Genomic DNA, 15,498 nt, shown 5'->3' with positions numbered 1-15,498 from the left:
TTTATTTTTCAATGACGTTTTATGCGAGAAATGGTGTTTTACCTATTTTACCCTTAATGAAGCGCGCCCACGTAATAAAATTGGTGTTATTTACAAAAAATGTCACCGCGCCAATCTAGTCCATAGATTGTTTTGATCGGACGATCAATAAGCGTTCTCACCGTTCTCACACTTTCTACCATTTTCTCTAAATGCTGACCCTATATATTATAGATTTTAAAGATTAAAACCCCAAAAAATATACTAGCCCAAAAAATATCCAGCCCGACTTAATAGCAAATATCAAAATCTAACCCTAAATCAATATTCCTAAAACACACACCAAAAGATTTGCATATCGCCGCTCCACACACACACACCCCAAAATCTAACCCTAAATTCCTAATTACTAAAACAAGCCTGCATATTGTTCGAAGATCTGCATATGGTTCTCGTCGTCGCTGCCACACATCAAGCCCTCGTCGGGTTATTGTTCGAAGCCTGCATATTGTTCGAAGATCTGCAGTTGTTCGAAGTTCCACAGGTCTATTCTGTTTATTGTTCGAAGTTCCACAGGTCCATTCTCTTTATGTTTGTTAAACTTTTGTTTATTAAACTTTTGTTCTGTTTGTTAATTAGTATCATGTTCTGTTTGTTAAACTTATGTTATGTCTGTTAATTAGTATCCTGTTCTGTTTGTTAATTAGTATCATGCTCTGTTGTCGAATCAGTCTTTAGTGCTGGGGCGTATATTTGATGACTACCGGAGCTCTCTTTCAAAGGATATGGTGGAACTTCTTGTTTATGGAAGTGATTGGTTAAAGGCTAGCTCAAAAACAACCTTAAAAACATTGAAAGTAAGCTTTTATAATCTACTTACACTTTTGTAGTTTATGCATTAACATTTGTATTTTGTTTTTTTAATGTGTAGCAAGCTGCAAGAGATGAAGAAAAATTGGAAACTGATGTGTTGACTCCAGACGGGTCTGATAATAAATAAAAGGTATTTATATAATTAACAAACCATAAAAGTTGTTATGTAATGTGTAGAACTTAATGGTTTTGTTTAATGCTTGTGTTTAAAGGTTATTAGGGGGTGCGGAGTGGCTCGGTAAACCACTCGGCAAACCCAGTTACCGAAGTGGCAAACCAATGCCAACCCCTTGCCGCTTGAGGTGTTTGACGAAATGGGAGTGATTTCGGTGATGCATTACCGATGCGGGAAGGAGGAAAGAGAGAGAGAGAGAGGGTGTGGGGTGGGGTCCATTCCAATCTCAACCAATCACATTTTTTTACTTTTTTTTATTTAAAAAGTTTACCACTTCACCAAATGTCTAAACCATTGCCAACATTTTTTACCAAAGTTTAAACATTTTTCACTTATTGACGTGGCAAACTCTCTTTGGTTGATTTTTTAGTTTGCCACTTTCAAGTGTTTAACCACTCCTTACACCCTTAGTTGATTTGAAGTTGAATTTTGTGGATGGAGATGATTAACCTTAAAGAAGAAGTTTATGGCTTTTGAACTAAATGACAATTTGTATTTCGCACTTTATTTTGTGCTTCTTGATATTGTTAAGAACATTTTTAGAATCATGATTTTAGTTATGTATTGCTTTTGTTAGTAAAGTGTTGGACATGTTTTAATTAAGTTAGGATTTGTTTTTTGTTGAACGCAGCCTTATAATTCAATCGAGCGAAACTGAGCGAAAACGATCCGCTCGATTTTTTATTTGGATTTGATAAAAACCGAGCGAAAACAATCCGATCGATTCAAATTCAATCCAAGCATGAGCATCACTTTTGTGCTCGGTTTTGCAAATTCGATCCGATCGGATCGGATCGGTTGTAATTCAATCCGAGCATGAGCAGACCCTCGATCGGATCACGTCGGCTCATGAACATTCCTACACCCTTAGACCATATGTAGTGGGAAGGGAAGTCAGCAAGGAGCCTTTATGGGGCATTATCTTAAAATGATTGTAGTGGTAAATGGGGTGTAAGGTAAATATATATTTAAAAGTGAAATAAAAAAAATTCTATCCAACCATTTTAAAGGTTGGTGATGTTGGCAACAACCTATTGGCCAAAGAAAACAAGGAAGGGCGTGGAAAAAAGGACGCTCCACCCAAATTATTGCTCAATAACGCCCAGGGGGCGGTTGATGGGGCGTGGGGGGTGCTTTTGTGAAAAAAACACCCAAAAGTGTTAGTGAGTTAGATACGCGGTGGTCTTACTCTCAAGCATATATATAGGGTTATGGTAAAATGAAAACTTATACGAGTTGTGAAACGCTATCTCATATATCCATTGGAATAACCCAATAGTGTTAGTGAGTTAGATACGCCTATGCGGTATGGGAGAGGCTCATCCTTGGAGGATGACCCTCCACATAAGCGCCACGTAGGATGGGTGTGAGGATGAGGCAAAGGGGATGAAACTAAGGAAATGAGGGATGAGCGTAATATATATATATATATGTGTGTGTGTGTGTGTGTGAGGAGACGAAGATGTGGTTTTGTCTTGTAGTGTCCGTCTCAATCGTCGAGAGGGCGACGTTTTGGACAAGGCCGGGGGGAGGGGGGGTGGAAATGGTGTTTGGGTCAGCGACGGGCCAGGCGGAGCCCCACACCGTGCAACCTAAGGTGTAGGATAGGTGGGTTATGGGTTCAATCCCAATGGCATGCAAGTTTAGCTATTAAAAAATGAAAAATAAAAAAAAATTGTCAAAATACTGAAATTAATCATCTTATTAATGCCACTATAAATAAATTTTTTTTGAAAGGTGTAATTCACAACAGACGGTTATACACACCCGCAAGACGCAGGCCCGCACCATTTCTGTTCCAAGGACTATGTTGTCTTAACGGGGCCCACGCCTCGGTAGAAATGGGACATAGCTTTCCCCGAGAAAATTTCCGACCCCCTGCCACTTGACAGGAGTTGCACCCTCCACACGAATCGACCGCCTGTTGTGACAGAGCGACTCGCTGGAGTAAATGCGCCGTAATAGAAAACTCGGGTTCCCTCAGGCTTGAACCGGAGTCCTTGCCATCTTTGAGTTGGGAATAACCCCAATGCCTCACCTTTTGATAGAGGTGAGGATCGAACCTGAAACCACTCACATGGCCCAAGTCCTTTCTACCACTCCACCAAAGGATAATTGGCTGTTCGTTTTTCTTATTTAATCTTAGGCTTAAACATTTGGGCTGTTGGTTTCTTTTTATTATAGGCTTACACTTTTGGGCTTACATTTTGACTTGAAGTCTTGAACGCAATCTTCATTTGGGCTAGTGTATAGTTAGGTTCAGGACCTAATTTTCTAGATAAGTATTAACTTTTAAGCCTTTCTTTAACTTAAAACTAAATGTTTAATTTTCTACCGTGTGTTTTATACAATTACTAGGTTATAACCCCGTGTATTACACGGGTTAAATAAATGAATTTTATATACTAAATAATAAAACAATATATTTTTAAAAACCTCTTTTATTGCACGAGTTGAATAAATGTAATTTTATATATCACATGATAAAAAGTTATATGTATAGGAACCATATTGTACGGGTTGAATAAATGCAATTTTATATACCAAATAATAAAAAAAAGTTATATATTTAAAACCACGTGTATTACATGGGTTGAATAAAGTAATATTGTTTACCAAATAATAAAAAAAGTAATATCTTTAAAAACCCTCGTGTATTATACGACTTGAATAAATATGATTTTATATACCAAACTAGGTTAAACCCCGCGTGTACACGCGGTTTAACCAATGAAAGTACTTTAAAGGTTTAATTGTCTAAAATGAAACCAAACCTTAAAACGTGCAATCTAAAGTTTTATGTGAATTTTACTATTAAGAGTATCAGTACAATAATAGTATTCATTACTTGCCTAAAATTAATCATCCTTCCAAGTTCCAAATAATATTGTAAATAAACTGAAATAATACAATAAAACATAAATCCATTCAATTTAAGCGCTGATAAACACCACAAAACTATAAACCTATAATAAATATAGATTCTGCAAGAAAAAAAGAAATCAAAGTGAGGATTACATAATTATATGCCCAGAAAAGTTACAAATCAAGAAATGAAATTCGAAATTAGGTTTAGAAAAAATAAGTTCTACCAAGCATTTCTTTTCCTCTGTCTCTTGCTTCTGCTATGCTTTTCCTCGTATATGATCCAGATTCAGTTGTTGAGCCCGCCCTTTTATATATAAGGTTCATGATTAGATGCATGACAATGGTGGATACACGACATTAAAAGAATGAAACATCGTCATATTTGCTATTTATAAAAATATATAGAAGCATAAGAGAAATTGTTTTGACTTTCGATGATTGTTGTTATATACTCTCTTAGTTGCCACCGTCTAGCAAATGCGATGGCAGGGGCAACAAACAATAGAGCAACCCCATCCGACATCCCTCCAGCCAAGGCTCCAGTTGCGCTAGTTTCCACCGGTAAATATGATATGTTTGATAGAGCCTGACTTAAAAAATTATTGTAATGTGCTTCTAATATTATACAGCTAAGCAATGAGTAAAGTGGCAATCTAGACCCAATCACTTTAGTTGATTGGGTTGATTCAAGTGAATTTACCTCCAACGCTTGTACAAGGAACGTTTTAAAAAACAAAACAGGTCAAATAGATCAAAAGCCGGCCAAAGTATGTTTTAATGCACAAACCGTTCTATAACATTCTAATTTAAAAAAAATGGATAAATCGCTAAAATAGTAATTTCGTCATATTTGACACACTAATTAATTATTTGTAAAAAACAGGACCATTATTCAAGCTAATAACAATAGAGCCAACGATTATGTTTTAGACGGAAAAATAGAATTCTAGATAGTCTTGATGATTGTCATGTGTCTTAAATTGGTTTACTTTATTACATGTGTGTATATATATAGATTGATTGATAGATTTAGTTATATAATTTATATTGCAGTTTAAATTGTTTAAATAGATTATATCATCAAGCCATCCCATTTATCACAAGCAAAAAAATACCGGACAGAAAAAAAAATGATGAACTTCATGAGATTAGTAATTTATTTTAATTAGTTTAGGTCATATATATGGCAATTAATTTTTATCAATATGCTCTAGTTTCTTTAATTTACTTGGTAGATGTTTTTTGAGTAAACTGTCATTTTAGTCACTGAGGTTTGTCCAAATTTGCCATTTTAGAACAAATAGTTTTTTTTCTCTTTTGGTCCCTGACTTTTCTCTTTTGTTACCGTTTTGATTATATTGCCTAACTCCATCCAAAAACCTCATTTTAAAAGAATGGATCAAACCTTCAAGTAAAAACATTTTTTAAATTAATCCCCAAAATACCCCTGGTTAAAAGTGGGGTTTCTGGATGGAGTTAGACAAAATGATCAAAATAGCAACAAAAGGGAAAAGGTGGAGACCTAAAGGGGAACAAACAATTTGCACTAAAATGGTAAATTTGGACAAACCTATAGAGACTAAAATGACAATTTACTCTAATTTTTTCAAAAGGAAAAAAAACGGAAACGAACTTCAATTCTTTCATCAAACGAAGTTTAACGTTAGATATTTTAATAAAAAATATGTTTGGTTAATAAATTAATTATGAATTTTAAGCCAACTTCAGTTCTATTTATTTTCATCAAACGAAGTTAAAATTTATCGTTAGATATTTTAATAAAAATGTGTTTGGTTAATAAACTAATTATGATTTTTTTTTAAAAGAGATTAAATTAAAACTAAACTAAATAATAATTATCATTAAGAGATTAAACTAAGTAATATTTAATATGATGGTTATCTATATTTAATTAATTAAAAGAGATTAAACTAAATAATAATTATCTATAAGATACATTGTCTAATATGATGACAAGTGTCCCAAAATTGGTTTCTTTTATTATATAGTATAGATAATAAGAAAATTATATTTAAAAAAACTAATGACATACTCGGTACGCGATAGATATGGTGATTACGGAGATGATTATTGAAAAGAAGATATAGTGGTCAAACATGTTATTCAAGAAGCAAATAAGCAACCATTTGAGTGATAAAATATAAATTATATTTAAGAAACCCGTAATCTAATTTAAAAATAGGGTTATTGGATTTTATCACCCATAACTATTGGCTATTGGTCGCTATCACCCCCCAACTATCACTTTGACGTCCGTCACCCCCAAGTTAACGCCTAGTGTGTTCTGTCACCACGTCGTTAACTGATCACTAACTTTTGCTCGTGTTACTATACTTTTGGGGTGTCCTAAGATCCCTAAAACCTTCTTAAGATCCTTATGAAAACCCCAAAAGGATAGTAACATAATCAAAAGTTAGTGATCAGTTAACGACGTGTTGACAGGACACACTAAATGTTAAGTTTGGGGTGATGGACGTCAAAGTGATAGTTGGGGGTGACAGCGGCCAATAGCCAATAGTTGTGAGTGATAAAATCTAATAACCCTTAAAAATATTAAGACTTTGCTATTATTCGTAAAGTCAATGATTTTATATTTGTATTTTTCTTTGGTATTATTTTATTAAAAAGTGTATATTATACATATAATTATATTATGTCTTAAGATACTGATGTCATCTAAAATATTTTTGTTTTATTTTATGTCTAGCATTATATATACCATGGTAAAAGTTTAAAGTTTATTAGAGATAATTACATCATTGAAAATAAAAAGAGTTCATTTGTATATGTCATCTAACAATTTCGTGGGAATTTACCATTTTTTACATACGAAATGCTTTATATAGTAATATAAATGCTCCTACTAAATATTATTTTATTTAACTCTTCCACTTAACTATAGATAATTATAATTTATTTTACCTTTAATGTATACTTCTCATTTATAATATTATTTATTTGATTTTCTATATCATAAAAGGACACATAATGACGTTTTATGGGATGATCTCAATTATTTTTTTCCACCTAAATAAATATATATTATAACTATTAATTGTTATATATAGCTAATATTTTAATACTTAATAATAAATTAAAAAATATAAATAGATAGATGGATCATGTATGAATTTTTTATGTATTCATTTGTTGCATGTTGATTGTTTTATCTTTTAAGGCGTATTCACATATAAATATTTTAGTTATTAATATTATTAATTTTATAATTATTCATAAGACATGGCCTCATATAGTGACAAGTGTCCTCCAAATGGTTTCTTTTATTATATAGTATAGATTTCTATTTAATCCACCATATCGCACCTCAAAGTTTCTACAGCTTGTTAATTTTTTTAAAATCTTAATAAAAATTGAATCTTATTACATACATGCAAAATTAATAAACAGATTTGATACAAGCCAGCCTAGATAGATCGGACTACTACTGAGGTTATGTAACTTGTAAACGTTAAAATTGGGCTTAATTTAGACGAGCCAATGAGCAAGCTTACCTTAGTTCAAGCTTGGCTCATTAACAAACGAGCCAATTTTGAGTTAGTTTTTCCAAGCGTTTTTCGAGCTACAAACATTTTGAACAGCCTTACTTCCAAAGCCTTAGTTCAAGAATTTGAATTACTTGCCTTCTAATATTGAAATAAATGATTTTTTTTTCGTAATAATGTTTAGGTTTTATTAACATATAATAATCAATAATTTTTTAAAAGTTTTGCTTCAGGGTCAAATCGTCAATTAAAGTTTCTTTTTTGTTGTTTTGAATCATCAAATAACCGGCGCCCCTACCTGCGCCATGGTGTGGTGGTGTTGCTGGGCGTTGTTTGCTAACGTGGCAACGGAAAACACTCTATGGCGCGGTGATAACATAGGTCTTCTCAAAAAAAAATTATTTGACCATTACTTTCAAATAAAAAATATCTGACATAGAACTAAACATTTTGACTTACTTACGTGAAGTTTAAATGAGCGATCGTTTATCGACGTTGACTTATAAATTATCGAACGTCTCTTAACATAACATAAATAGTCGACAATGGTGTTGTCCATGGTGGCGCCAATGTCAACAGGTTAGAACTATTTTTATAAGTTAAGAGGTTTTACAAGAGTCACAAGTTTGGAACGTTGTATTCTGCGTATGTGTAATTTTAGAATGGTTTTCAAATTTTCTTTTACTTAAATTTACTCATTATAAAATTATAATAGGTGGGGTTCTAGAGTGAACACTATTGTATTTGCGAACTGAGTGAACAAATCCTGGCCATTGATCTACACACGTGTATGGCCAGGATCTCTTCATCAAATCGTAAAATACACTAGTGTATTTCAACATCAAATCCTAGCCATTGATCTACACACGTGTATGGTCAGGATTAGTTCACTCAGTTCGCAAGCTACACTAGTGTTCACTCTTGAACCTAATCCTATAATTATAAAACTATAAATAAGCAACATACTAAAAAAATCCGAATTTTCCTTTCTAACTCTAAAGTTTCAATCTTTGTCAATTTAAGTCTAAAGTTTCAATATCTGGTATTAATTTGATATTTCACTTCTAGTTCAAAAGTTTTCTTCTTTTGTAATTTAACACCTTTGATTTTTTTCTTTTAACCCAAAGTTTTTCATCTTTTTCAGTTTAACCACATCACTTTTTTACTTTCAACTTTGACTTTTTTACATTTAACCCAAAGTATTTCATTCTTTGATTTTTTTTTTTACTTTGGTCCCTTATACTTTTCATCGTTCGTAAGTTTTCCGTTTAACGTTTCGTTCTAAATTTTCCGAGTTAACCCGCCGCAACGTGCGTATGAGGTTCAACGTTTTTCATCTATTTTTTCACGTTTGACAGACTCGTCGCAACGCGTCTATTTTTCCTCGTTTAATCCCGAGTTAGAGATCAACTTAGTTATTCTTGTCTATGTTTTACACACATACTCGCGGTTATGTAAGAAACATTTGCCGTTATCTAATATAATATATAACTAACAAACCCCCCGCCGCATTGCGGCGGGTGTTAATTCTACTTTTAGTTAAAAAAAAAAAGTAATGCTCGATTCCCTTCGCAAGTACAGGACCGAATAAAGAGAGCAACAGATGGTAATGGCTAAGACGGTGATAAACCTCACCGAGTGTTCAATTTGAATCAAAATTCAATGTAAGCCAGATGTGTCTTTGCTGATGAAACTGATATTTGCAGTCAGAGGATGAGGTGTGGAGTGTGGACCTGTTGGGGGCTATGGTCTATGATGAAAAGCAAATTATGACTTGGTAAAATTTTCTAACATGTTTATATCTCAAGTTTCATGGACACTTACGTTATAATTATTATTAGAGTAAATTGTAAAAATCGTCCTGGTTTGGCCACGTTTGTTAGTTTTCATCCAAAACAACTTTTTTGTACCATATTGTCCTTCATTTTTGGGCTAAGTTGTCATTTTCATCCAAACGTCTAACCATTTTTGCTAAAATTGTCCCTGAGGTTTGGAACTTTTTGCCATTTTCATCTAAATATTTGCAAGAAAAAATAAGTCAAATTAGAAAGTTGGATGAAAATGGCAAAAAATCCCTTCACCCTATTTGGAATAGGTAACCACTCCCTTCACCCTTATGCTTATACCATGTGTGTCCGGATTAGGATTGATTGGAATCGCGAATATCAAGGTTGATCGAACTCACTGACTAATAATAACCATCTTTTAAAAAAGAGTAAATTACCTTTTTAGTCCCTGTGTTTTAGTGGTTTTAATCATTTGAGTCCGAAATCAAAAAATTTAACGACTGAGTCCCTAGCCATTTATTTTATAACGTTTTGAGTCCAATTTTGTTCGTTTTATAATGATTTGAGTCCAAAAAATTGGACTCAAAAGGTTAAAATTTGGACTCAAAAGGACTCAAATGGTTAATGAAAATGCTTATAGGGACTCAGGTCGTTAAACTTTTTGCTTTTGGATTCAACTAGTTAGAACCACTAAAACACAGGGACTCAAAAAGTAATTGACCCTTTAAAAAATATGGACCCTTGAACTTGTTTCTTCTGATGCCTCCATCTACAATGGAAACTTGCAAACTTTAGTTAGAGAAAAATGCCCGGATAGTCCCTGTGGTTTCGCCTTTTTTCACCTATAGTCCCCAACTTTCTAAAATTACCTGAATAGTCTCCAAGTTTTCATTTTTTGTTCCCGGATAGTCACTGGGTCTAACTTCAGTTTGTTTTCTCTGTTAAGAGGGTGTAAAATGGCAAAAATACCATTTCCTTAAAAAGGCCAAACTATAGGGACTATCCGGGCATCTTCTTCATGTTTATTTATAAAACCCCACCACCACACTTCATCTTCAACCTCCACCCACCATCACCCTCCTCCACTCTACACCATCACCGCCACAATCAGATTTGAGCTCAGTGAAATATGAACCAGGTCTTTATCCGTGGCGCTCAGTGAACCCGGGAAATCCAGAAACGAGTTCACGCACAAGTTGTGGTAGAGTGTACGGCTGCACACCCGGGAAATGGCTTTCGTCGGTTTCGGCCGGATCATTGAACCAGATCCGCCGGACGACTTTGGTCGGAGCGTTACTGCCAGTGTCACCGACACCGCCGACGCCACAGTGAGGATGATTCCGATGACGAGGAGGAGGAGTTTTAGCTTCGATTTTGATTTTGTGGGTGGTTTGTTAGCCGCTTCTTCTGATGATTCGGCTTGTGATTTTGGTTCAAGCCTCCCGTAATTCATCATTGTTAGAGAGAGAGAGAATCTTAACAATTGGATATGAAATAAAATGAATAGATTATGTTTGATGAGGGAGTTCAAATTGTGTTGTTATGTGTATATGAAATAACAAACAGGGAATCTAATTTCATGATGGGTTTTTTGGCACGTGAAGGGCGACAACATTCTGCTCAAATCTGAACAGAGCCGATAGCGGTGATGGTGGAGGGTGGAGGGAGGTGATGGTGGGTGGAGGTTGAAGATGAAGTGTGGTGGTGGGGTTTTATAAATAAAAATGAAGAAGATGCCCGGATAGTCCCTATGGTTTGGCCTTTTAAGGAAAGAGTATTTTTGTCATTTCACACCCTCTTAACAGAGAAAACAAACTGAAGTTAGACTCAGGGACTATCCGGGAACAAAAAATGAAAACTTGGGGACTATTCAGGTAGTTTTAGAAAGTTGGGGACTATAAGTGAAAAAAGGCGAAACCACAGGGACTATCCGGGCATTTTTCTCCTTTAGTTAAATAGGTTATTTTGGTGTAGCTCTTTCTAACGACGGTCCTTGAAGGGGTATGGTCCCAGATCTCGCGTCAGCATCGACCGCGAGTGACCATTACCCTTATCAAAACCCCCACTGGCTAACAACCTACTTGTGCCCATGCGAGAACGCGTCGGCACAAGGGTTGAATCCAATCTATCTAGTAACGAAGGAGGACTTACATGGAACATGAGAACGGTAGAGTGATGCGACATAGCATCACATCTGGTGTATGAAAACGGAAGTATTCACAGCGATGCGGCCTCGCCGCGCATCCAGTGAACACTTCTATCAATACAAAGAAAGCCTTACCTTAGGCATAGAAGAAGATGAACGTAGCGATGCGGCTGACACCGCACCATACGGGCATTTTCGTCACGACAAGGGATGCAGGCAAGACGACGATGCGGCTAGCACCCCATCTCGCGTATTCCTTGATCACAAGTAGGAGACGCGGTAACTTCAGATGTTACCGCACGTAGCGATGCGGCTTGCACCGCATCCTATGCACTCAAGCAAGTGGTACTGACACCACAGTGCAAGTGGCACCAATGGCAGTTACCTGTCAGAGCTACGTAAGCAATGGACTGACGTGGCGTAACCTCCATAACCGACGAGCCTGACACACCTGAAAAGGTGCAGCACGTCGTCAGTCCATCCATCATCATCCTCCTTCACTCCTCGGCTATAAATACCAACCCCAAACCAGGTTTGAGGTATCTTCTCACAACTCTCTCACTACTACTACTATCTTACTTTGCTTCCCAAGCAGACTACTGATTCTCACGCCGGAGAGTGGTAACAAGGAGCACCCCCCACCCCATCCTCCTTGTTACGAGTCACGGCTTGTTTCCTTGTGCAGGAGATCAACCACCGGTGATCCAGCCAGCGATCCTCGAGAGGAAGGGATTAACCCTTCTTGACGAGACCAGTGTGTTAACCCTGCCCGGTTAACCATTGTTTCATCATGGCGCCCACCGCTACTCTTAGCATTTTCTAAACCATCCTTTTTCCTCTCTCACGATCATGACTGATCACCAAAACAACATTGCGGATAACCAAAATCCTCCAATCCCATCTCCGGTAGGGGTCAATGCCTCGACCTCCCAACCCGGACACATCGGCACGTCCACACAAAGGAGCCCCTCATTTATGTTCGGACACGACTTATCACAGTTCCCATCTGTGATCCCACCAGGCATGACCATTCATGCCTGGTACGAGCAGCAGGCAGCCACGCTGACCGCAGCATACAACCGCGCTTGTACTGAAGCGAATATACGAGCTGGGCTTCCCCCAGCACCGCACACCCCTGTTGAGCGTATTTTACAATACGACGGCAGGATACATTCACGCCCGGCTTCAAGAAGCCGGCGTGAAGAACGGGGATCGTCTTACTGTTCGGTCCACACCCTCAACGAGGACGATTCCTCATAGGGGTCCCACACCAGAGAACCGGTACATACCCGCCTTGGCCCCCATGGCGAGGACAGGAGGCGATCAACCTCCAGACGCGGCCCAGGCATTCAGAGCCGATTGGGCCCACAACCATACACCGAAGGGTACGGTCATACCGACCCTGACGACCATAGCTACCGCGGTGATTCGCATGACACCAGTAGCAGACCGGGAGGACGCAACTATGTTCCTCCCAGTCACCCCCGCAACACATACCTTAGGGCGGCAAAGCGCCCTGCGAACGAGCCATACAGGCCAAAGGCAGCGGCCGAAAATTCCAAGTTCGGCACGCGGATTGCCAACGCCCATGTCACCACGACAAAGTTCCCATTCAACGTTGGGAAATATAGTGGTTCGACCGACCCGAACGACCACATGAACATCTTCATGGGCGCGGGTATCAACGGCCAGTGGGATGAACCCACTTGGTGTAATTTTTTCCCCCAGACCCTTACGGGCCTGGCCAGGGCATGGTTCGATTCTTTGCCAGTGGGATCACTGGATTCATTCGAGGACTTGCGTACCAAGTTCCTCGCCCATTTTTGCCAGCAGCGACGCCACGAACGAGATTCGTTGGACGTCATGAACATCTGGCGAAGGGACGACGAATCGCTCGAAGCATTCGTCGTCCGATATAATAAAGAGTGCCTGGAGATAGGTGACGTGGCAGACCAGATGGCACGAAACCACTTCATCCGGGCCGTCAAAGACAGAGAGATGATCATGACCATCTCTGGCAAGGAGGGCTTGCCCAAAAAATGGGAAGATGTCATGACCGCGGTCAAGACATACGCCCAGACACAGCGGTCACTCGAACCGCATGTGACAAAGGCAAAGCCCCAAGCCGAAACATCCCACCAAGGGTCCAAGCGTAACAATAAACGCAACCGGGACGTTGGAAATCGCGATATTTCCAAACCATACTTCCCGCGAACCAAAACGTTCGACCCAAAGAACTACAACCCCGCCCGAGACAGTCGGGCGTCAAAAAAAGAATCTCGGGACCGCAACTGGACCGAGATCACCATGTCGCCAAGTGAGGTCCTCCTTGCGGACCCACAGTTCTTGCGACCGGCCCAACCAATGAAGTCCAAGAAAAATCAGGACCTCACACTCTACTGTGAGTACCACAAGGACTCGGGCCACACCACCAACAACTGCATCAGTCTACGACTGGAGATTGAGCGCGCCTTAAAGGAGGGGAAACTGCAACATCTTTTGCCAGGTGGGCAAAAACCCACCAAGCGCATTACCCCTCATGGCGAAGGTACCTCCTCCGGGAAGAGAACCATGCATGTGGCTTCCACCCACATGATCCACGGAGGCAAGGGCAGGCCGCGAAAAGCGGCAAGAAGGCCGGAATGTGACTGGAAAGACGAGCAAGTCGTCTTTCCAAAAGTCCGAGGCGGACCGCGCGATAGGCGCGCCGTCGTCATTTCAGGCCAACTGGCACACTACTGCACCGAGCGTCTATTCATCGACCCGGGCAGTACATCTGATATAATCTACGAACAATGCTTCAACCAGTTCGACCAGGAGGACAAAGATCGGTTGCAAGCAGTAGATTACCCGTTAACCGGGTTCGCAGGGGAAACTGTCTTTCCCCTAGGCCAGATTACTTTCCCTGTGCGTCTTTCCAGCGGAAACCGCACAAGGACAGAAGAGGTAAACTTCATGGTTTTACCTCACACCTCCAGATATGACGTACTCCTCGGGAGAGAATCCCAAGGAGATTTCAATATGATTACGTCGGTCCCCCACTCTGCGGTTGGTTTCTCAACCGAATCGGGGGTCGCGATAATCTATGCCCACAGGGACGTCATGATGTCGGACGAAGTACGTCCGACCAAGGTCGCAAGGCCCACTCCCAACGACCAACCAGAAAAATGGGTTCTCAACGCGAGATACCCAGAACAAAAGGTCACATTGGGTCACGCCTTATCCCCGACCACCAAAGCGCAACTGAAGCAGCTTCTCTTCAGAAACCAAGACATCTTCGCGTGGACACCCGTAGACATGACCGGGGTCCCACGTGATATTGCGCAACATCACTTGAATACCATGCCAGGTATTAAGCCAGTGATCCAAGGCCAACGCCACCTTGGGTCAGCTAAAAATCAGGCGATGCAAGAGCAGATCGAAGAACTGCTCTCCGCAGGCATTCTGCGGGAAGTCCAATACCAGACGTGGTTATCCAATCCAGTCATGGTAGAAAAACCGTCCGGGGGCTGGCGCATGTGCGTCGATTACAAAGACCTTAACAAAGCCTGCCCCAAGGACTGTTACGCGCTTCCAGAAATCGACGAAAAAGTCGATAATCTCGCACCATTCAGGTGGAAGTGTTTCCTCGATTGCTACAAAGGGTACCATCAAGTACAAATGGCAATCGAGGATGAAGACAAAACGGCATTCCGGACTCCCACCGGAAATTACTGCTACACAAAAATGCCGTTTGGGTTGCGCAACGCGGGCTCAACCTACCAAAAGTTGATGAACGACACTTTCCGCGGTCAAATAAGCAAAAGTGTCGAAATCTACATGGACGACCTGGTCGTCATGAGCATGGAAGAAGATACCATGCTCACAGATATTGAAAGAACATTCCAAACTCTGCGCAGCGTTAACATAAAGCTCAATCCAGGAAAATGCTCGTTTGGAATGGAAGAAGGCAAATTCCTTGGGTTCATCGTCACTAAAGATGGATTCAAGGTAAACCCGGAGAAAGTCCAGGCGATCGAGCGCATGCCATCGCCTTCATCGATGAAGGATATGCAACGGCTAGCCGGCAGGCTAGCGGCACTTAACAGATTCTTAGCTAACCACGCAGCTAAGTCTTATCCGTTCATCAAGACCCTGCGGAGCTGT

At 39.4% G+C, this 15,498-nt stretch overlaps 1 protein-coding gene across 1 annotated transcript; it reads right to left on the bottom strand.

Moving 5' to 3' along the window:
• Positions 1-10,293: 10,293 nt before the first annotated feature.
• On the bottom strand, positions 10,294-10,662 carry LOC110880509 (probable pectinesterase/pectinesterase inhibitor 61). The gene has a single exon (XM_022129027.1). The coding sequence runs from the start codon at positions 10,660-10,662 to the stop codon at positions 10,294-10,296; it is 369 nt and encodes a 122-aa protein (XP_021984719.1).
• Between the last annotated feature and the right edge of the window lie 4,836 nt (positions 10,663-15,498).

The sequence above is a fragment of the Helianthus annuus genome, chromosome 10 (genome assembly GCF_002127325.2).
Source record: "Helianthus annuus cultivar XRQ/B chromosome 10, HanXRQr2.0-SUNRISE, whole genome shotgun sequence".
Classification (NCBI taxonomy): Eukaryota; Viridiplantae; Streptophyta; class Magnoliopsida; order Asterales; family Asteraceae; genus Helianthus; species Helianthus annuus.
Note: the sequence above shows the minus strand (reverse complement) of the source record. Positions and strands in the feature narration are given on the sequence as shown.

What these genes read in the sequence shown, in the direction of transcription:
- LOC110880509 (XM_022129027.1), bottom strand. Translation starts at nt 10,662, where the DNA reads ATGATGAATTACGGGAGGCTTGAACCAAAATCACAAGCCGAATCATCA.